The sequence below is a fragment of the Sus scrofa genome, chromosome 6, assembly GCF_054392235.1.
Source record: "Sus scrofa isolate SSC_HxYL_T2T_F1_AM1 chromosome 6, Sscrofa_HxYL_maternal_Yorkshire_Landrace_v2.0, whole genome shotgun sequence".
NCBI classification, from domain to species: domain Eukaryota; kingdom Metazoa; phylum Chordata; class Mammalia; order Artiodactyla; family Suidae; genus Sus; species Sus scrofa.
Genome location: NC_139388.1, coordinates 39,548,553 through 39,571,183, shown reverse-complemented (window position 1 = coordinate 39,571,183; position 22,631 = coordinate 39,548,553). Strand labels below are relative to the sequence as shown.

General features: G+C 44.4%; 1 protein-coding gene across 5 annotated transcripts in view; it reads right to left on the bottom strand.

Moving 5' to 3' along the window:
• MYLK3 (myosin light chain kinase 3) overlaps positions 1-22,631 on the bottom strand; it is a 73,122-nt gene that overhangs the window by 19,727 nt on the left and 30,764 nt on the right. For all 5 annotated transcript variants that reach the window (XM_021094244.2, XM_084960347.1, XM_021094243.2 and 2 more), the window contains 6 exons: positions 20,932-21,386; positions 19,065-19,170; positions 18,457-18,550; positions 17,929-18,038; positions 16,364-16,505; positions 7,052-7,122 (listed from right to left, as the gene is read on the bottom strand). In XM_021094244.2, coding sequence (XP_020949903.2) covers positions 7,052-7,122; positions 16,364-16,505; positions 17,929-18,038; positions 18,457-18,550; positions 19,065-19,170; positions 20,932-21,386 — 978 coding nt within the window. The remainder of the gene's footprint in view (positions 1-7,051; positions 7,123-16,363; positions 16,506-17,928; positions 18,039-18,456; positions 18,551-19,064; positions 19,171-20,931; positions 21,387-22,631) is intronic.

Genomic DNA, 22,631 nt, shown 5'->3' with positions numbered 1-22,631 from the left:
GGAAAGTAAGGAGGATTCAAAGAAATGGAAAGATATCCCACGTTCCTGGATTGGAAGAATTAATATTGTTAAAATGGCCATTCTTCCCAAAGCAATCTACAGATTTAATGTGATCCCTATCAGATTACCTATGACATTTTTCAAAGAAAGAGAACAAACAATCCAAAAATTTATACAGAACCATAAAAGACCAAGAATTGCCAAAGCAATCCTGAGGGGAAAAAAATAAAGCAAGAAGTATAACTCCCCCAGACTTCAGACAATATTACAAAGCTATAGTCATCAAGACAGTGTGGTACTGGTACAAAAACAGACATGCAGACCAATGAAATTGAATGGAAAGTTCAGAAATAAACCCAGACCTCTACAGTCAATTAATCTCGACAAAGGAGACAAATATATAAAATATGAAAAAAAAGTATCTTCAGCAAGTGGTACTGGGAAAACTGGACAGCTGTATGTCAATCAATGAAACTAGAAAACACCCTCACACCATGCACAAAAGTAAACTCAAAATGTCTTAAAGACTTAAACATAAAACAAGACACCATAAAACTCCTAGAACATAGTCAAAACATTCTCTGACATCAACTGTACAAATGTTTTCTTAGGTTAGTTGCCCAAGGCAATAGAAATAAAAACAAAAATAAACCAATGGGACTAATCATACTTACAAGGTTTTGCACAGCAAAGGAAACCATAAAAAAAAATGAAAAGACAACTTATGGAGGAAATAGTTGCAAATGATACAACCAACAAAGGCTTAATCTCCAAAATATATGAATAAGTTATACAACTCAACAGCCAAAACACAAACAACCTAATTGAAAAATGGTCAGAAGACCTAAATAGACATTTCTCCAAAGAAGACATATGGATGGCCAATAGGCACATGAAAAAATATTCAACATCGCTAATCATTAGAGAAATGCAAATCAGAACTGTAAAGAGGTCCCATGTCACACTGGTCAGAATAGCTATCATTAATAAGGCTGCAAATAACAAATGCTGGAGAGGGTGTGGAACAAAGGGAACCCTCCCGCACTGTTGGTGGGAATGCGACTAGGTACAACCCCTGTGGAAAACAGTATGAAGGTTACTTAGAAAAGTAAATACAGAACTACCATATGATCCAGGAATACCACTCCTGGGCATATGTCTGCACAAAACTTTCCTTGAAAAAGATACACGCACTTCTATGTTCATAAGAGCACTATTCACAATAGCCAAGGCATGGAAACAACCTAAATGTCCATCAACAGATGAATGGATTAAGAAGATGTACATATACATCATGGAATACTACTCAGCCATAAGAAAGAATAAAATAATGACCTTTCCAGCAACATGGATAGAACTAGAGATTCTCATACTAAGTGATGTAAGGCAGAAAAAGGCAGAGATACCACATGACATCACTTATATGCGGAGTCCAAAGCATGGCACAGATGAACCTATCTACAGAGCAGAAGCAGACTCACAGACATGGAGAACAGACTTGTGGTTGCCAAGGGGGAGGTAGGAGAGTAGGATAGACTAGGAGTTCGGGGTTAGCATATGCAAACTGTTAACATTTAGAATGGATAGAGGATGAGGCCCTGCTGTATGGCACAGGAATTATGTCCAATCACTTGTGACAGAACATGATGAGAGATAATATGAAAAAGAGAGTGTGTATAGATGTATGACTAGGTCACTTTGCTGTACAGCAAAACATCCAGAACAATGTACATCAACTATAATAAAGAAAAAAGTTTAAGAATCACTGCATTTGGGGGTGATTTGTTATTACAACAGCACTGTGAACAATAGTTAACAGATCTATCCTCCCCAAAGCTACGTCTAAATATCCACCAAGACCCCTTCTCAAGACTCCTAGTGGAAGGCCCTCTGTGATCATAAGGTCACAAGGAGGCTGCAGTCTCATCGAGTGTGGGGTAGGCACCTCTTAGCCCTGCCAAAGCATCAGATGACGTGGTCTTGGATTCCAATCTTAAAACTAGAGTCAGGAGGCCCATCCCTGAACCCAACATTCTGGAGACCAAGCTTCAACAGGATATTTCCCATCCTGTCTCCCTCCTCAACCTCCTGTCATGTCCCTACTTAGACCCACTCTCACCATTTAGCCTTGGGTAACACTAGTCCCTCTCGCTGGATGTCAGAGCCTCTGAGGATGTGTATGGCCCCTACTGGACTGGAGGCCATGTCTTCACTGACAATCTCAGCACTTTCTCATAGTCCCACCCAGAAGTACAACCGTACTTTCTAGTGTTTGTGTTGTGAGGAAAATTCATTTCCTCCCTCTCTACATTCAGTTACTCTGGAGCGTAAAATACACCCTCTCAGCCTGCACATTCCTTGACAGGTCTTTTCTCTGAGAAGGACACACTTCCCAGGAAGCAGGCCAAATTTGCCAAATGATCCTTTTGTTCGGGGAGAAGTCTGCCAGACTTCTGAGGATGGTTTTTTTTTGTTTTGTTTTGTTTTTTGACATTTTCCTTTTATCTCAAGTCTGGATCCTGAGAATCCGTCAGCCCAGCTCCACCCAGTACAGTTTCCTGAGTACCATGCTTTCTGACACCTGCCCTTCTCCAGTGCCCAGCAGTTTTTCATGTGCAGCTTTCTCTTGAATGTGGCCCCCTGTGTTACTTTTCTTGAACTTATCAACTACACTTTAATAACATTTTTTAATGAAAAATCTTTTTTTTCTTGAACTTGACCTCTACCTCTGGTCCCACTGGCAAAATCGTTGGTACTAATGCCCTTGACCAGATTAGCAAGTTTGTCTGACAGTTGGGGGAATACATTTTTTTTTTTAATTTTATTGGAGTATAGTTGACTTACAATGTTGTGTTAGTTTCAGGTAACAGCAAAGTGAATCAGTTATACAGGTACATGTATCCATTCCTTTTCAGATTCTTTTCCTATCTAGGTTATTACACAGGACTGAGTAGATTTCCCTGTGCCATGCAGTAGGTCCTTGTTACTTACCTATTTAATGTACAGTAGTGTATATGTGTTAATCCCAACCTCCTAATTTAGCCCGCCCCTCAGCGTTTCCCCTTTGGTAACCCTAAGTTTGGTTTTGAAATCTTTGAGTCTGTTCCTGTTTTGTGAATAAATTCTTTTGTACCATTTTTATTAGATTCCACATATTACTGATTTCCTATGATATTTGTCTTTCTCTGACTTACTTCATTTAGTATGATAATCTCTGGGTCCACGTTGCTGCAAATGGCATTATTTCATTCTTTTTATGGCTGAGTAATAGTCTTTTATTTATTTATTTATTTATTTATTTATTTATTTATTTATTTTTGTCTTTTTAGGGCTGCACCTGTGGCATATGGAAATTCCCAGGCTAGAGGTCAAATCAGAGCTGTAGTGCTGGCCTACACCACAGTCACAGCAACCAGGGAATCCAAGATGCGCCTGTGACCCCCGACAGCTCACGGCAACACCAGATCCTTTAACCCACTGAGTGAGGCCAGGGCTTGAACCCGTGTCCTCATGGATACTAGTCAGGTTCATTACCACTGAGCCACAACGGGAACTCCCAAGATACTTGACTTATTTTTGGTAAATTGGCCTACAGATATTTTCACCTCTCCACTAGCTGAGACTTAACAGCCTGTAGAATAACATTTCAACCCCTGAGCCACCCTAATCAGGACTCCCCATTGTCCCTCATCTTCTACTGTATCTTCCTCCCCCAGGCCAGTCTGCTCACAGGCAGCACATCCTATTCTCAGCCTGTAACTCACACTGACCTTCCAGTGCCCCCTCGCTGCAGAGCTGTGACAGAGCTGGTTCTCCTGGGTGCACAAAAGCCAATTCCATCTCCTCCCAAATCTGCATTCAGTGACTTCATGTTGTAGCTTAAAATCAGCCAAGGTTAGCAAAGGTTACAATCCCCCTCACCTCCTCTCACACCCTAGCTGAACCCCGTTGTTAAATATTTACCAGCATGGTACTGCCTGCGGGCAACAAAACCCTGTCCATTCATCTCTTCTGGCAGCTCAAAAAAAGATTTCCCAGATTCCAGGAGCCTCAGGCAGTTCTTGCTCTGAGTTCATGACATGTCACTGTAAATCCTCGTTTGACAATTGGTCCTCCGACCTCGGGGAGGGCCCTGCATACGCTAGTGTGTACATTCTCAGTGGAGAGAATACTGTCCCACAGTGAGGGAATATTGGCTCTTGCGGGGAGGGCAAAAAGTTCTTAGCTATTGCAATGGCCTGTGACTCTCCAAAGGGCCAAGTACATAAACAGATACACAGGACTTTTTTTTTTTTTTTTTTGTCTTTTTTGCTATTTCTTGGGCCGCTCCCACGGCAGGTTCCCAGGCTAGGGGTCCAATCGGAGCTGTAGCCACCGGCCTACGCCAGAGCCACAGCAACGCCGGATCTGAGCCACGTCTGCAACCTACACCACAGCTCACAGCAACACCGGATCATCAACCCACTGAGCAAGGCCAGGGATCGAACCCACAACCTCATGGTTCCTAGTTGGATTCGTTAACCACTGCACCACGACAGGAACTCCCACAGGACATTTTTTGAGGAGGGGGCCTGATGATTAGGAAAGAAATGGTTAAAAAGGCTCTTCGGTGCAGGCAGTGGCATGAAAAATAGGTTGAGAAACACGGCCCTAGTGTATAAGTCATGTAAGCGAATAGAGTGCATCCTAATTTTATATATTTATTATTTGGAAAAATATTAAGCAATGCTTTTGCATCCTGGATTGAATGTGGTTTTTAAGCATTTGGGTTGGGGGATGTGGTGTTGTTTAGGAAATAAATACACTGGGTAAAGGGGATCCTGAAAGCACAGCAGGATGATATGAACTTCCCTTTGTCATTACTCTAGTGACACCATACTTGGCCTCCCATCTGTCCTGTGGGACACTGAAAAGGCACCTTTCACACCTGCAAAGAGTAATATTTACCACGTCAACCAGTGGAGAAATGACCTAAGAAGACCACCATGTGGTTTGGGGTTTTTTGTTTGTTTGTTTTGTCTTTTTGATGTTTTTAGGGTTATACCCATGGTATATGGAGTTTCTGAGGCTAGGGGTTGAATTAGAGCTGTAGCTGCTGGCCTACACCACAGCCACAGCAACGTGGGATCTGAGCCACCTACACCATAGCTCACAGCAATGCCAGATCTTTAACTCACTGAGCAAGGACAGGGATCAAACTCACATCTTCATGGATACTAGTCGGGTTCCTTAACCACTGAGCCACGGGCAGAACTCCTCCATTGTGGTTTTAAATGCCACCTCTGGGAGCAGGTGCTGACACCAGAGGCAAGCCGCTGCCATGGGGATAAAGTTCTTCTTTCTTCCCCTTGTGGGTGAAGTGAAAGACGCTGCAAGGCTCATAAAGTGACAATAACATATGATATCACTTATAGGTGGAATCTTAAAAAAGGATACAAATAAACTCATTTGAAGAACAGAAACAGAGGCAGACTTTCAAAACAAACTTAGGGGGAAGGTTCCTGTTGTGGCTCAGTGGTAACAAACCCAACTAGGATCCATGAGGACTCAGGTTCAATCCCTAGCCCTGCTCAATGGGTTAAGGACTCGGCATTGCTGTGAGCTGTGTTGCAGGTCACAGATGCAACTTGGATCCCACATTGCTATGGCTGTGGCATAGGCTGGCAGCTACAGCTCTGATTTGACCTCAAGCCTGGGAACCTCCATGTGCCATGGGTGTGGCCCTAAAAGGAGCAAAAAAGAAAACAAACTTACAGTTACTGAAGGGGACATGTGGGGTGGAGGCAGGTACTGGGGTTGGGATTACATATGCACACTGTGGCATACGGAATGATTGGCTGATGGGAACCTGCTATATAGCACAGGAACTCTACCCAATATTCTGTGAACATCTAGATGGGAAAAGAATCTGAAAAAGAGTGGATGTGGGTAAATGTACAACTAAATCACTTTGTTAGACAGCAGAAACTATCACAACATTGTAAATAAGCTACACTTTAATAAAACTTTTAAAAAATGAAAAAAAAAATAACAATAACAACTTCTTTGTGGAAAAAGACCATCAGCGTAAGAAAATTTCAAGATGTGCAGATTCAGTTACGGTGTGAAAGCCTACCTAGAAAATATGCGATTCTCAGAGAAACGTTCTTGGTTCTTCCAGAAATAGAATTCTGGAAGAACCCCGGAGGATGGGCAGATATTTACTGCCATCTTTCTAGACTGTGGCTGCCCTCCCCAGTGCCAAGGGCCTGCTGCAGCCACTGCTCAGCACCCACACCAGTGGGTACGCACACTTCGGGCAAGAGTCCTGCAGGGGCGTGGTAGTCAGCACACGTGAGGCAGGACAGGATCCAACAGTAGAAATATCTATACTTCACTAGGCTTTAGGCATTTTCAGGGACTTAAGGATGTTTTAAAAACTATGTATTATGTTTACTTTAGGCACTGAAATGCTCATAGGATGCGTCTGCACTGTTGATGTATTATTTCATTTAAACTTCCTAACTGCCCATATCAGTAGGCACTGCCTTAGGTCACAATTTTACCAAGATCTAACCCAGTCCTGAGCACCCCAAACCCCAAACCTATGGAACCCTAGACTGTCACATACGCACTTCTTCTTTGTGGAAAAAGACCATCAGATATTTAACCTAGTCATTTTATGGGGGACGGGTTAATGATGGATGCATCACAGAGCTCAGTACATCCTGGCCCCAGGAGGCCTGGGAAATGAATAGAATGAGATGCCCAGTCCCCTGCCTCCCTCCTTTAACCATCACTCTTCTCTCTGCTCATACCAGTGGTTCGAAGAATCATGAATCCTACAGCCCTTTAAGGAGAAGCAGAGCCTGCAGCACAAAGCCACCCTGTGCCATAGTAACGAGGCCAGTTGACCCGGTCTTGGTGAAGGCCACCAGCCTTTCAGTGAGAGAGCGTCCTCATGTCAGTCCCAAAACTCAAAAATTGACTAAGCTGTGGGTAACCATGCCCGAGAGAGCCACCAAGAGGCCCCAAAGAGTTCTGTCAAAGTGCCAAAACATGTCTCCCTTACCTTCTGGCCAGCCCGAAGTCAATGATCTTAATTTGGTGACCTGTCTGATTGACACACAGTATGTTCTCCGGCTAGGAAAGAAAAAGAAGGTTGTTTAGCTCAATTACTAGCTAAGAAGGTCTGAGCTCCCATGGTTATTTGTCAGTAGGCCTGTTTCCCAGCCTCCAAGAGAAAGCCCTCCAGGTGTGGTGGTCATGGGGAACTGGAGCGCTCCTGCCCTGTATCAATGGACAGCCACTGCTCAGCACCAACTGCTACCCACCACATAGCAATGCAGGCCCAGTCACCTGTCTTCCTCAGTCCTCAGGAGAAGCCAGAAATCCAGGTTTAAGTAAAAATTCCATGCTTTTAAATATTGACAATTAAATCCAATTTAAATGTGCATTCATGATGGGTGGAAGTCAAACATGACACATCTGGGATACAGATTTGGTCTACAAGCCACTTGTTTGAGACTCTTGGCTTGGGGTGATGGTTCCAAACCCTGGATGCATACTAGATATCAGGGGAGCCCTCAAAAGTCCCAGTTCCCAGACCCCAACCCTGACCAATTATGTCAGAATCTCAGTGGTGGGACCTAACCCTCAGTACTTTGGTCAAGGAGATCAGAGCTGCTAAATATCAACCTGCTATTTTGTGGTAACAGTTGTGACCCATGGGATAGAGGTGTTAGTCTTGACTCACTTCTCTTAAGTCTTTCAAATCAGCTCAGAGGACCTGGGAGATTGGAATGATTCTTGTTGCTTGTGCCAAACCAATTTGGTTGGGTGGGGGTAGGGGCTGAGGGCAGATGGAGGGCTTATGGTACAAAGGACTTGGAAACCCAAGGCCAGTGCCTGAGATCCAGAGGTCCATTAGGGGCATCTGTAGGCTTAAATGACTATTTTCCTATGCCTGAAATCTCAATGCCTCCATCTGTAAAATGGGAAGAATCACCTCTTCCTGCCTTCCTCTTGGGTGGGTGTGAGGATCAAATGACGTAATGTTGCATTAAAAATTTTACAACTTACGCAACATTAACAAATTGAAAAACAAAACCCATATGACCATTTCAATAGATGCAGGAAAAGCTTTTGACAAAATTCAACACCCATTTATAAAAACCCTCCAGGAAATGGGGATAGAGGAAACCTACTTCAACATAGTAAAGGCCACATACAACAAACCCACCACAACATCATACTCAATGGTGAAAAGCTGAAAGCATTTCCTCTAAGATTGGGAACAAGCAAGGATGTCCACTCTCGCCAACGTTATTCAACTATTCAACATAGTTTTGGAAGTCCTAGCCAAAGAAGAAGTTTCTAGAAGAGAATAAAAAGAAATAAAAGGAATCCAAATTGAAAAAGAAGTTGGAAAACTGTTACTATTTGCAGACAACATGGTACTATACATAGAAAACACTACAAGAAAACTGTTAGAGCGCATCAATGAATTTGGTAAAGTTGTAGGATTCTAAATTAATACAGAAATCTCTTGAATTTCTATACACTAACAGTGAAAGATCAGAAAGAGAAAATAAGGAAACCATCCCACTGACCATCACATCAAAAAGAATAAAATATCTGGAAATAAACCTACCTAAGAAGGCAAAAGTCCTGCACTCTGAAACTATAAGGTGTTGATGAAAGAAATAGAAGAGGACACCATACTCTTGGATTGGAAGATTCAATATTGCCAAAATGACTATACTACACAAAGAAATCTACAGATTCAATCCAATCTCTATTAAATTAGAGATTTTTCACAGAAATAGAACAATATTTTTTAAATTCGTATGGAAATACAAAGACCCCCAAATAGCCAAAGTAATCCTGAGAAAGAAAATGGAGCTAGAGGAATCAGGCTCCTTGACCTCAAACCATATTACAAAGCCACAGTCATCAAAACAGTATGGTACTGGCACAAAAACAGAAATATAGATCAATGGAATAAAATAGAAAGCCCAGAATTAAACCCAGGCACCTATAGTCAACTAATCTACAACAAAGGAAGCAGGAATATACAATGGAGAAAAGTCTCTTCAATAAGTGGTGCTGGGAGGAGTTCCTGTCGTGGCTCAGTGGTTAATGAACCAGACTAGCATCCATGAAGATGCGGGTTCGATCCCTGGCCTCACTCAGTGGGTTAAGGATCTGGCATTGCCATGAGCTGTGGTGTAGGTTGCAAACGCAGCTCAGATCCCGAGTTGCTGTGGCTCTGGCATAGACCAGCAGCTACGGCTCCTATTTGACCCCTAGCCTGGGAACCTCCATATGCCACTGGTGTGGCCCTAAAAGACAAAATGACAGGAAAAAAAAAAAAAAGGTGGTCTGGGAAAATTGGACAACTACATGTAAAATAAGGAAATTAGAACACTCTATAACATCATACACAAACTCGAGATGGATTAAAGACCTAAATATAAGACCAGATACTATAATAAAATTCTCAGAGGAAAACACTCTCTGACATAAACCACAGCGATAACTTCTCAGATCTACCTCCTAGAATAATGGAAATCAAAACAAAAATAAACAAATGGGACCTAATTAAATGCAAAAGCTTTTGCACAGCAAAGGAAACCATAAATAAAACAAAAAGACAACCCACAGAATAGGAGAAAATATTTGCAAATGAAGTGACAGACAAGGGGTTAATCTCCAAAACATACAAACACTTCATGTAACTCAATATCAAAAAAACAAAGAACCCAACCAAAAAATGGGCAGAAGACATAAATAGATATTTCTCCAAAGAAGACATACAGATGACCAAAAAGGACATAAAAATATGCTCAACATCGCTACTAGAGAAACGCAAATCAAAACTACAACAAGGCATCACTTCACAGTAATCAGAATGGCTATCATCAGAATTCTGCAAACAATAAACGCTGGAGAGTGTGTGGAGAAAAGGGAACCCTCCTATACTTTGGTGAGAATATAAATTAGTGCAACCATTATGGGAAACACTATGAAGCTTCCTCAAAAAACTAAATATAGAACTACCATATGATCCAGCAATTCCACTCCTGGGCATATATCCAGAGAAAACCATAATTGAAAAATATACATGCAGGAGTTCCTGCTGTGCCACAATGGGATTGGCGGTGTTTTGGGAGCACTAGGACGCAGGTTTGATCCCCTAACTGGCACAGTAGGTTTAGGATCCAGTGTTGCCACAGCTGCAGCTGTGGTCGCTACCACAGCTCGGAACTAATCCCTGGCCTGGGAGCAGCCCCCCCACCCCCAAAAAAACCCAAAAAATAAAAAACCTTCTGTATGTCAAAAAGATACATGCACCCCAATGTTCATTGCAGCACTATTTACAATAACCAAGGTATGGAAGCAACTTAAATTCTATCAACAGAGGAATGGATTAAGAAGATATACATATACATAAAATGGAATATTACTCAACCATAAAAAGAATGAAGTAATGCTATTTGCAGCAACATGGATAGACCTAGAAACTATCATACTAAGTAAGTCAGAAAGAGAAAGACAAATATATGATGTCACTTTTATGTGGAATCTAAAAAAAAATGATACAAATGAACTTATTTATAAAACAGAAACAGGAGTTCCTGTCGTGGCTCAGTGGCTAACGAAGCCGACTAGGAGCTATGAGGTTGTGGGTTCAATCCCTGACCTTGCTCAGTGTGTTAAGGATCCAGCGTTGCCATGAGCTGTGGCGTAGGTTGCAGACGTGGCTTGGACCCCACGTTGTTGTGGCTGTAGTGTAGACCAGCGGCTACAGCTCCGATTAGACCCCTAGCCTGGGAACCTCCACATGCCTCGGGTGTGGCCCTAGAAAAAGATAAAAAAATAAAATAAAACTTTTCTAATAGCCACATTAAAAAAGTAAAAATAAATAGGTAAGATTCATTTTTAGAAAAGCATTATTGAAACATAAATAATAAACATAAATATTGATGATGAGATCAGAAAATTCACCATTTTAAAGTGTAGAATTCAGTGGTTTTCAGCAGATAGTTCACCACTAATAATTTTAGAACATTTTCACCCTTCAAAAAAACCCTACTCATCTGCAGTCACTCTCCATTGCCCCCTCACCCACAACTCCTGCAACCACTAATGTTTTTTCTGCATCTGTAGATTTGCCTATTTTGGGCATTCCACGTAAATGGAATCATACATATGTGACCTTTTGCATCTGACTTCTTCCACTCGGCATAATGTTTTCAAGGTTTCTGCATATATAAATACTTCATTCCTTTTAAAGGCTAAATAGTAAACGGAATTAATCCATTCTATTGTATGGATATATCTACCACATTTTGCTTATCTAGTCATCAGTTAGTGAACATCTGTATTGTTTCTACTTTTTGACTATTATGCATAATGCTGCTAAGGACATTTGTGTATGAGTTTTTTGTGTTGATTTATGTTTTCAATTCTTGAGTATATATTTAGAAGTGAAATTGCTGGGTCATATGTTAACTCTTACGTGTCATATTACAGGAACCGCTAAGTTGTTTTCTAAAGTGGATGCAATCCCATCAACAATGTATGATAGTTCCAACTTCTCCAAATCCTAGCCAATGTTTGTCTGCCATTTTTATTTACTTTAATCTTTAATTAAAATTTAATCTTTAATTTTTATTTCATTGTAATATTTTTATTTTAGTCTAATGGGTGTGATGTAATTGACTAATGTTGTTGAGAATCTTTTCATGTGCTTGTTGCTCATTTTTATATCCTTATTAGATAAACATCTACTCAAATCCTTTGCCAATTTTTAAACTGTCTTTCTTACTGAGTTGTTAAAGTTCTTTATATATTCTAGACACAAGTCCTTTAAGAGGTATATGATTTAAAAATATGTTCTCCCAGAGTTCCCGTCGTGGCGCAGTGGTTAACGAATCCGACTAGGAACCATGAGGTTGAGGGTTCGATCCCTGGCCTTGCTCAACGGGTTAAGGATCCGGCGTTGCCGTGAGCTGTGGTGTAGGTCGCAGATGTGGCTCAGATCCTGCGTTGCTGTGGCTCTGGCGTAGGCTGGCAGCTCAGCTCCGATTGGACCCCTAGCCTGGGAACCTCCATATGCCGTGGGAATGGCCCAAGAAATGGCAAAAAGACAAAAAAAAAAAAAAAAAAAAAAGTTCTCCCATTCTGTGGGCTGTCATTTCATTTTCATGATGGTGTCCTTTGAAACATAAAGGTTTTTAATTTTGGTGAAGTCCAATTCACCAACTTTACTACATTGTGCCTTTGAGACATATATAACTTACTCTTATGTTTTCCTCTAGGAATTTTTAAGTTTTAACTCTTATATTTAGGCCTATGATCCATTTTGAGTTGATTTTTTTTATAAAATGAGTAGGGGTTCAATTTTCATGAGGATATTAAGATGGTGTCCCAGAACCATTCGTTGAAAAGATCTATTCTTTCTCTCATTGAATTGTCATGGCACTGTTTTCAAAACTAATTGACCACAAATATAAAGGTTTATTTCTGGACTCTCTATCATAAATAGTCTATCCTTACATCACTAAATTTTGATTTCTGCAGCTTAGTAGTAAGTTTTGAAATGTGAGTCTTCCAACTTCATTCTTCTTTTTCAAGATTGTTTTTGCTATTCTGGGTCCCTTGAATTTCTGTCTGAATTTTAGCATCATATCATTAATTTCTGAAAAGAAGCCAGCTGTGATTTTGGTAGGATTGCATTGAATATACAAATCTTGTTGGGGAGTATTTTGCCATTTGTGACAACATGGATGGACCTCGAGGACATTATACTAAGTGAGATAAGTCAGACAGAGAAAGACACTTACTATATGATCTCAGTTATAAGTAGACTCTTTTAAAAAAAAAAACCCACAACTTATATAAACAGAGAACAAATTAGTGGTTGTCAGAGGTGAAGGGGTTGGGGAAATGGGTGAAGGTGGTCAAAGGGTATAAACTTTGTATTATAAAATAATTAAGTTCTGAGGATGTAATGAACAGGGTGGTGACTATAGTTAAGAATATTATACTTATTATATACATTAAAGTTGCTAAGAAAGATCTTGAAAGTTCTCATCACAAGAAAAAGAAATTGTAACTACACGAGGTGATATATATACTAACTAAACTTGTGGTACTTTGCCATGTATACATACATCAACAATTGCGTTGTTTACCTTAAACAAGTACGATGTTATATGTCAATTACATCTCAATAAAACTGGGGAAAAATTTTAAAGATGAACAAAATAGAAATAGAAAAAACTTTAGCTAGATTCACCAAAAGAGAGAGAGTAAAAGTAAAATTAGAAACGAAAGAGATGTTACAACTGATACTACTCCAACACAAAGAACCAAAAGAGATTATTGTGAAAAATTATATGCCAACAAATTGGACAACCTAGAAGAAAATAATAAATTCTAGAAACATACAACATGCCAAGACTAAATTATGAAGAAATACAAAATCTGTACTGACCAATTACTAGTGATCAAAAATCTCCCAATAAACAAAAGTCCAGGACCAAATGGCTTCACTGGTGAATTTTGCCAATCATTTTAAGAAAAATTAGGAGTTCCCGTCGTGGCTCAGTGGCTAACGAATCTGACTAGGAACCATGAGGTTGCAGGTTCAATCCCTGGCCTCGCTCAGTGGGTTAAGGATCTGGTGTTGCCACAGCTCGGATCCTGAATCGCTGTGACTCTGGCATAGGCCAGCAGCTACAGCTCTGATTAGACCCTTAGCCTGGGAACCTCCATATGCCATGGGTGTGGCCCTAAAAAGACAATAATAATAATAATAATAATAATAATAATAAAGAAAAATTAGTACCAATCCTCAAACTCTTCCCACAAAATAGAAGAGGAGGGAACACTTCCAAAGTCATGTCTTAAGGTCAGCATTACACTGATACGAAAACTAGACAAAGCTATTACAAGAAAAGAAAATTAGAGGCCAATGTCCTTGATAAATACAGATTGTAAATCCTCGACAAAACATTAGCAAACCAAATTCAACAATATATAAAAGGATTACCATGACCAAAAGGTATTTATTATAGGGATGCAAAATGGCTCAACATATACGAATCAATCAATGTGAAACACCACATTAACACATTAAAAATATAAATCATATGATTATCTCAGTACATGCAGAAAAAGCACTTAACAAAATTCAAAATCCATTTCATGATAAAAACTGTCAACAAACTGCATTTAGAGGGAAAATACCTTAACATAGTAAAGACCATACATGACTAGAGTTCCCGTCGTGGCGCAGTGGTTAACGAATCCGACTAGGAACCATGAGGTTGAGGATTTGATCCCTGGCCTTCCTCAGTGGGTTAAGGATCCGGTGTTGCCGCAAGCTATGGTGTAGGTTGCAGATGAGGCTCAGATCCCACGTTGCTGTGGCTCTGGTGCAGGTCGGCAGCTACAGCTCTGATTAGACCCCTAGCCTAGGAATCTCCACTTGCCGCGGGAGCAGCCCCAGTAAAGGCAAAAAGACTAAATAAATAAATAAATAAATACCATATATGACAAGCACATAGATAACATAGTCAATGGTGAAAACCTGCAAGTCTTTCCTCTAAGATCAGGAACAAAACAAGAATGCCCACTCTTGCCATTTTTATTCAACGTAGTATTGGAAGTCCTAGCCAGAGGAATTAGGCAAGAAAAGGAAATAAAGGGCAGCTAAATAAAAAAGAAAGAAGTAAAACTGTCACTATTTCCAGATGACATGACATTATATATTAAAAACCCAAAAGACTTCACCGAAACAGAATTTATGAACAAATTCAGTAGATTGTCAGAATATAAAAGCAATATGCAAAAATCAGTTGCACTTCTATACACTAAAAAGAAACTACCCTAAAGAGAAATCAATAGTCCCATTTACAATTGATCCAAAAAGACAAAATACTTAAGAATAAATTAACAAGTTAGTGAAAGATCTATACAATGAAAACTATAAGACATGATGAAAGAAATCAAAGGAGACATAAATAAATGGAAAGAGAATCCATGCTCTTGGATTGGAAGAATTAATATTATTAAAATGTCCTTACTACCCAAAGCAATCTACAGATTTAAGGCAATCATTATCAAAATTCCAATATAAATTTTCACAAAATAGAACAAAACAATCTAAAATTTGTATGGAACCACAAAAGACCCTGAAAGCCAAATCAATCCTGAGAAAGAAAACCAAAAGTGGAGGCATCACACTTTCTGATTTCAAACTATTACAAAGCTGTACTAATCAAAATAGTATGATACTGGCATAAAAGCAGACATTGTTCCTATCAGTGGAATAAAGACATCCCCAAAACAAACCTCTGTATAAAAAAGAAGAAAAGAATGGCCACTCTGTGCTCACTTTTTATCAAGTGGACAAAAGTAAGTATAATGCATTCATTCAATGGAATATATCATAGCCCTTTAAGAAAATGAGAAGAGAGGTCTATAATGTACTGTTAACTAAAAAAGGTGAGTTTAGAAACAAGATGCAAGATGAGCCCCTTTGTACCTGTTTGTTTTTCATGGCAAATTGCTAATTCAGAGACTGGATGGGAAAAACTTTCACGTGTGCATTTTATACATTTCTATATTGTCTATATTTGCTACCACACACGTTTCCCCCCCTTTTTTTCTTTCTTTTTTTTTTTTTTTTTTTTTTGCTTTTTAGGGCTGCACCTGTGGCTAGGGGCAAATTGGAGCTGCAGCTGCCAGCCCATGCCACAGCCACAGCAACATGGGATCTAAGCCTCGTCTGTGACCTACACCACAACTCACGGCAATGCTGGATCACTGACCCACTGAGCAAGGCCAGGGATCGAACCCACATCCTCCTGGATACTAGTTGGATTCACTTCTGCTGTACCACAACGGAAACTCCTCCATTTTAATTTTTTTTAATCGAATCTTAAAGATATTTTTATAAGGAAAAAAGTCATTGTGTTATTTGATCTTCAAATAACTCTTAATAAGGTACATATTTTCCACATTTCACAGATGGACGAACTGAAGCTCAGAAAAACCTCACCTCCAGTACTAGGAAATGGCAGAGCCAGGAATGGAAGCCAGGGTCGGCTGGGTTTTTTTGTTTGGTTGGTTGGTTTGGTTTGGTTTGGGCTTTTTTGGCCAAACCTGTGGCATATGAAGTGCCCAGGCCAGGAACTGAACTCGAGCCACAGCAGGGACCAGAGGCGCTGCAGTGACTGTACCAGATCCTTAAGCCAGCTCACCGCAAGGAAATGCCCAGGGCTGTCTATTGACAGAGCTCTCAAAGGTAAGAGAGCCACAGAGGCTCAGGGACCTGGCTGCCCACCCAGCGCGTGCCCAGGGAGCTGACCTTGAGGTCCAAGTGCAGGACGTAGTGCTGATGGAGGTAGTGCACACCCTCGCAGATCTGCTTGGTGAACAGAATCACATCCAGCTCAGTCAGGTGGTACTTCTCTTCTGTGATCCGGTCAAAGAGCTCACCGCCATCCACGCTGCCAGGGCAAAGGGAGAGGCTCTCAGAAGACGGGTCTTCTCCTACCGCCAGGTGAGCCCAAGGGTGCCACCGCTCCCGGGTGTTTTATGGGGACCTTTGCTCTGGCCCATTCCCAGGTCAGAGTGTGGGTGAGAGAAAGGAAGTGATGGGCCAAATGGGAGATTGGGGCTTGTCTGCAGGGTGGATCATCTCACTCCAGGCCAAGACTGAAAACTCATTGGCCTACAGAGGCCAATGAGTACCTACATGGCCAGAACCCTAAGTGGACAAATCAGACCAGATGTAAGAGAAAATTTTTCTTGGAACACAGAGCCCTTAGTCAAAATTTTGTTTATTAATTTGTTGTTGTTGTTGTTGTTGCCTTTTTAGGGCCACGTTCGCAGCATATGGGGGTTCCCAGGCTAGGGGTTGAATCGGAGCTATAGCCACTGCCTACACCACAGCCACAGCAACGTAGGATCCAAGCCGCGTCTGTGACCCACACCACGGCTCACAGCAATGCCAGATCCTTAACCCACTGAGCGAGGCCAGAGATCGAACCCTCATCCTGGCATAGTAATTTTGATTGCCAGGTTCTTAACCCACTGAGCCACAGTGGGAATTCCTTGTTTGTTCACTTTGGATAGAGAAATGACATGACAAATGCTTCACTCTCCTCAGCTCTACCAAAAGAAAATAGCAACAGGAGCACAATAACAAATGCCCCCTGAGCCCTTGGCCCCAGCATCATGGGTAGTTGGAAGTGGTGGGGATTGTGGCAAATGGGAGATTGGTTGCTCTGCCTGCACAAAGCTCAGCCCTAAGGCGCTCCAGCACACCCTTCCCAGCTGATAAGGCAGCTCCTGCATTCCAAGATCTTTTATATTTTCAAGAAAAGCCAGGAGTTCGCATCGTGGCACAGTGGTTAATGAATCCAATTAGAAACCATGAGGTTGCGGGTTCGATCACTGGCCTTGCTCAGTGGGTTAAAGATCTGGCATTGCCGTGAGCTGTGGTGTAGGTAGCAGGTGCGGCTTGGATTCTTCTTTGCTCTGGCTGTGGTGTAGGCTGGCGGCTACAGCTCCAATTTGACCCCTAGCCTGGGAACCTCCATATGCCGCGGGAGCGGCCCTGGAAAAGGCAAAAAGACAGAAAAAAAAAAAAAGGAAAAGAAAAGCCAGAAACCCAGGTTTCAGTGTGAAATTTCCTAATTTCCAAACTGTTGACAACTCAGTCAAAATTACTAAAAATTGCGTAGGCCAATCCAGGATCTGCAGGTCAAACCAGGTTCACCAGCCAATGGTTTGTGATAAATGGCTTTGTCCTCCCTGCTCCATGTTGGAGGTCACACAGAGGAGGTGATGACATTCCCTGGGTGTCACAGAGAGGGGACAGGAAAGGGAGAGCTTTGCCTGCCACCCCACCCCCCTCCCCGCACTCACTACTCCATGACCAGGGTGAAGCTGTTCTTGCTCTCAAAGGCGTCATAGAGCTGGATCAGGTTCACGTGGCTGAGCTGGTTCATGATGTTGATCTCATTCTTCACATCCTCCTTGTGGAGCCAGAGGGAGAGGAGTTTCCAAGAAATGGGTCAGGATGAGAAGCCAGCCGCACCTCCCGAGACACGCATGCGCCCACCCTTGTTCCCTGCTCTCACGCCAGCTTTCCTCAACTCACCACCCACATCAGTCTCTTATAACAGAAAGGACCCACCCACCCATTTCACAGACAGGAAACCTGAGGCCCAAGAAGGAACTCTGGAGGTCCAGGAGGACCCTGTTGCCCAGGGTGCAAGGCGACCTGCCGATTGGCGTGTGGGAGTCATGGAAAAGAGGCAGGAAAGGTGGCCACGTTTCCTGCTCGGCAGGGAGGGGCCTGGGGCAGTGCGGGGCCCAGGGGGTGCCCGGGAGGAAGTGAAGGAGTCCTGAGCTCGGCGCAGGGCACTCGCGGGCCTGGGGCAGACACCTCACCCGGTCCTTGGCGCTCTTCACTTTGATGATCTTGGCCGCCAGCGAGAGGCCCGTGGCCTTCTCCGTGCATCTGTGCACCTGGCCAAACCGGCCCCTGCAGACACATGATGACCCAGCAGGCTCAGAGCCCCAGAGGCTCACCCCACACATGGTGCGGCAGCCCCGTCCTGGACCCTGGGCTTTCTGGTCCTTTCTCTGCTCCACACACACCCCGAGGCTTACCCTGCACCCCAGAGGGATCACAGTCATCCCCCCACAGCACTCGGGTTCCCTGAACCTGGAGAAGAGCTTCTTCACTTGTCCTGCACTCCAGGGGTGCCCCCTCACCCACACCCCCCGGGCCATCCTGCACCCTAGAGGACATCACCCTTCACCCATGTTGTCTCTCCTGCCACCTCCAGCATAGGGGTCCCATACTCACACCATGCGGGGCTCCCCTGCACCCTACACTTCCACACTGTATGGGGCCCCCGCACCCTGCAGACATCTCTTTGCCCACTTTTGTGAGCTCCCTCTCACGTTGTGCAGGAGATCCCACTCCAGGCCGAGGTTCCCGAGAACCATCCAGCAGCACCCATCACCCCCATCAAGGCAGAAGGCCCGCTTACCCTCCCAGGACTTCGTGCTGGCACACTGTGTAGCCCGCTGAGGTTGGGCTCTCTCTGACACTCACCACCCGGTGCTCGAAGGGGGCTGGTGGGGCCGGGCTATCATCTGTTCAGAAGACAGCAGCCTGTGAGCCTCCTTTGTGCAGCTGCCACCTCTCAGCTCCCCACCACCTCCTGACTCTCCATATGCCCCCACCCCCACCCCCACCCCCGATCCAGACCCACTTGGTTCATACCAGCTTCTGCCAGTTTGCAGGGGGCTTGTTGAGGGAAAAACCAGAGTATTCCAGGGATAATTCCATTACCTCTGTGACGATGGACCCGGAGCAGGGAAAATACAGCTATTTTCTCTGAGTTTGGATTATAAGCAACTTTCTGCTCCTCAAAGTAGAAAATTTGAATATGCTTGTTGTGGTCTTTTTTTGCGTCTATGAAGGTAAGCCTGAAGCCCTAGACCACAAGGGGGTAACATCTGCATGGTTTTGGTGCTGTTTTCTGGGCTCCTAGGTAGGTTAGGCAAGCCTGGATTCTGGGTGTGTCACAGGGATTCCACATCTAGAGCTCTAGTCTGAAGTTTCTTTTGCTGCAAAGTAACTGCCTTTAGTTGTGAGCAGCTGTGTAACCACGAGGTTGACACGCAACATTCTGGAGCCCGATTATGGGTTCCTGGCTCCCTCAGCCCTGACTCTGCAGCCTCAAGTGCGTTTCTCAGCCTCTCTGCCTCTCCTGTGTTTCAGGCATCCCCACTCCACAGGCTTGTGAGGATGAAGACAGCCACAAGTGCCCAGGGCTTGGCACACAGCGCGAGTCCTGGTGAGCCTTGGCCTTATCCCCCTCCGCAGGGTCAGAAAAGCCTGCTCTCAGCTGTGTTTCAAGAATTAAGGAGGTTTCATGCCCACATTTGGACCAGTCATACCAGGGGAAGAGGACATGACGAGAGAAGTTAGAGCACAGCACAGGGGGCCCCGGAAGTGGCGGGGGTACCAGGATGGCTACAGAACACTCAGCCCTCCCACAGGAACTTCTAGAAATTCCAGGGTAGGGAATCAGCAAAGGGTGGCCTTCCTGCAGCCACATGGGATGAAGGCTGGGACCAATGGGTATGACCCTAAGGGCTGGAGGAGTTGAGGCCCTTTGAGTCATAGGAGCACAAGGACACCTCCCTCCACCACTGGGACAGAAAGTCAGCAGCCCCTCTCTGATCCCAGATGAGAGTCAGCTTGCTGGGTGCAAATGCATGATAGTAAGCGATACACACCAGTTAATGGATTTGCTTTTCTTTCTTTTTTTGGTTTTTTTTTTTTTGTCTTTTTTAGGGCCGCTCCCTTGGCATATGGAGGTTCCCAGGCTAGGGGTCTAATCGGAGCTGTAGCCACTGGCCTACGCCAGAGCCACAGCAGCGCGAGATCCAAGCCGCATCTGTGACCCACACCACAGCTCATGGCAACGCCGGATCCTTAACCCACTGAGCAAGGGCAGGGACCGAACCCGCAACCTCATGGTTTCTAGTCGGATTCGTTAACCACTGCGCCACGACAGGAATTCCCGGATTTGCTTTTTATCAGAAGCCTTCCCTGCCTCGATCCAGAATGATACCAATAGTATTGGGCAGGCAGGTAGGCTTTGAGAAATCCACCCAGTTGAGCCTCATGGGTTCCCTCCTCTTCAATGGCTACAACCAACCTGAGCTCGGCCCTCTGCATCTCTGGGCCTTGGTCTCCAGCCCTGGGATGTGCTGGCAAGCTGTTCAGAGTCTTAGATGCCCACAGACCCACCTTACCCATCCCTGGAAGTTCAGGAAGGCCCCCCTAGGAGCAAACCTTCCAAACTCACTCCCCACAGGGCACACAGCAGTGGCCTCACTTACCCAGAACCAGGCTGTCTGCCTCAGCCCCCGGGGGCGTTCTTCTTCCTGCCTCAGCTCTGCCCGCGCCCCCAGCTATGCAGTCCTTCTCAGGCTCCAGGTTTCCTGCTTCCGGGGCTGTGCCCTGCTGTGGGCCTGGGGTCCTGGCATCAGATCCCTTGTCCCACCCGGCCTTGCCCGGTGCCATGGTGGGCTTGGACCCAGGCCCCTGCTTCTCCTTGGCCTTTGCTCCCCCATCGCTGCTCTGCCTCTGCAGAGGGGAAAACTCACTGGCTCCTTTCAGAATATGTTTTTCTGACTCAGTCCCAGGAGCCTGGGGGCAGCGCCTGGGCACTGGTGAGTCCTCCCGTGGATGGGCAGCTGCTGGAGCCTCTGCAGGAGGTGTAGTTCTGAGGCTGGCCCTTCGTGTCACCAGCAGCTCCCCAGGGGTATCTGTCTCCTGCACATGGATGGAGATCCTGCACAGAGAAATATGGCCCTGAGGTTAAAAGCAAGGACTCAAGTCAGAACAGATCTGGGTTCAAGAGTTCCCGTCATGGCTCAGCACAAACGAATCTGACTAGCATCCATGAGGATGCAGGTTCGATCCCTGGCTTCACTCAGTGGGTTAAGCATCCAGCGTTCCCGTGAGCTGTGGTGTAGGTTGCAGATGCAGCTCAGATACTGCGTTGCTGTGGCTGTGGCTGTGGCCAGCAGCTACAACTCAGATTTGACCCGTAGCCTGGGAACCTCCATATGCCATGGGTACAGCCCCAAAAAGAACCCCCCCCAAAAAAAACCCAAAAAACAAAAACAAGAACAGACCTGGGTTCAAATCCTGCCATTCACTGACCATGCCTCTTAGCCTCAGTTTTCCCATCTGCAAAAAGGGTCTCTTGGGTTGTTACAATAAACCAGTAGATTCCAACCCCTGCCCCTCTCTGCCCAGACAGGACACCAGGGGAGAAGCTGGCTTCAGTGGCACATGGTGCCATCAGCTCTCAAGATTCCACTGGATCCAGGGAAGGCCCGAAGCAACCCACATTGGACAGAGGTAGGCAACAGATGCCTCTGTGGCCCCCTGGAACCGTGCTTCTGCCCCAGGAGGATTGTGGCCTGGAGGCAGGGGACCTGGGCTTTTCCCTCCCCTCTCTGGGCCTCAGTTTCCCTTCCGTTAAATGAAGAGACAGGTGAACCAAGTCAAACATCACACTGGGAAGCCCTGGGTCAAACAGATTCTATTTTTTTTTTTTTGTCTTTTTTTGCCTTTTCTAGGGCTGCTCCGGTGGCATATGGAGGTTCCCAGGCTAGGGGTTGAATCGGGTGGCAGCCGCCGGTCTACGCCAGAGCCACAGCAATGCGGGATCCGAGCCGCATCTGCAACCTACACCACAGCTCACGGCAACGCCGGATCCTTAACCCACTGAGCAAGGCCAGGATCGAACCTGCAACCTCATGGTTCCTAGTCAGATTCGTTAACCATTGCGCCACGACAGGAACTCCATGACAGGAATTGCTCATTAGAGTCTGGACTTTCCGTTTCTCCTGAGTAAAGTCCTGGCTGTGCTGGACATGTATGCTTACCCAGCTGGGGAAACTCTGCCTCCCCACAGGCCCTGCTTCACCCTGGCAATGCCACAGGGCCCACTTCTTCCATTTTTGTTTCCCAGACCAAGCAGCATTGAGGTTTGGGACCCCAGCTGGAGGTCAGGAAGGCCCTCTAA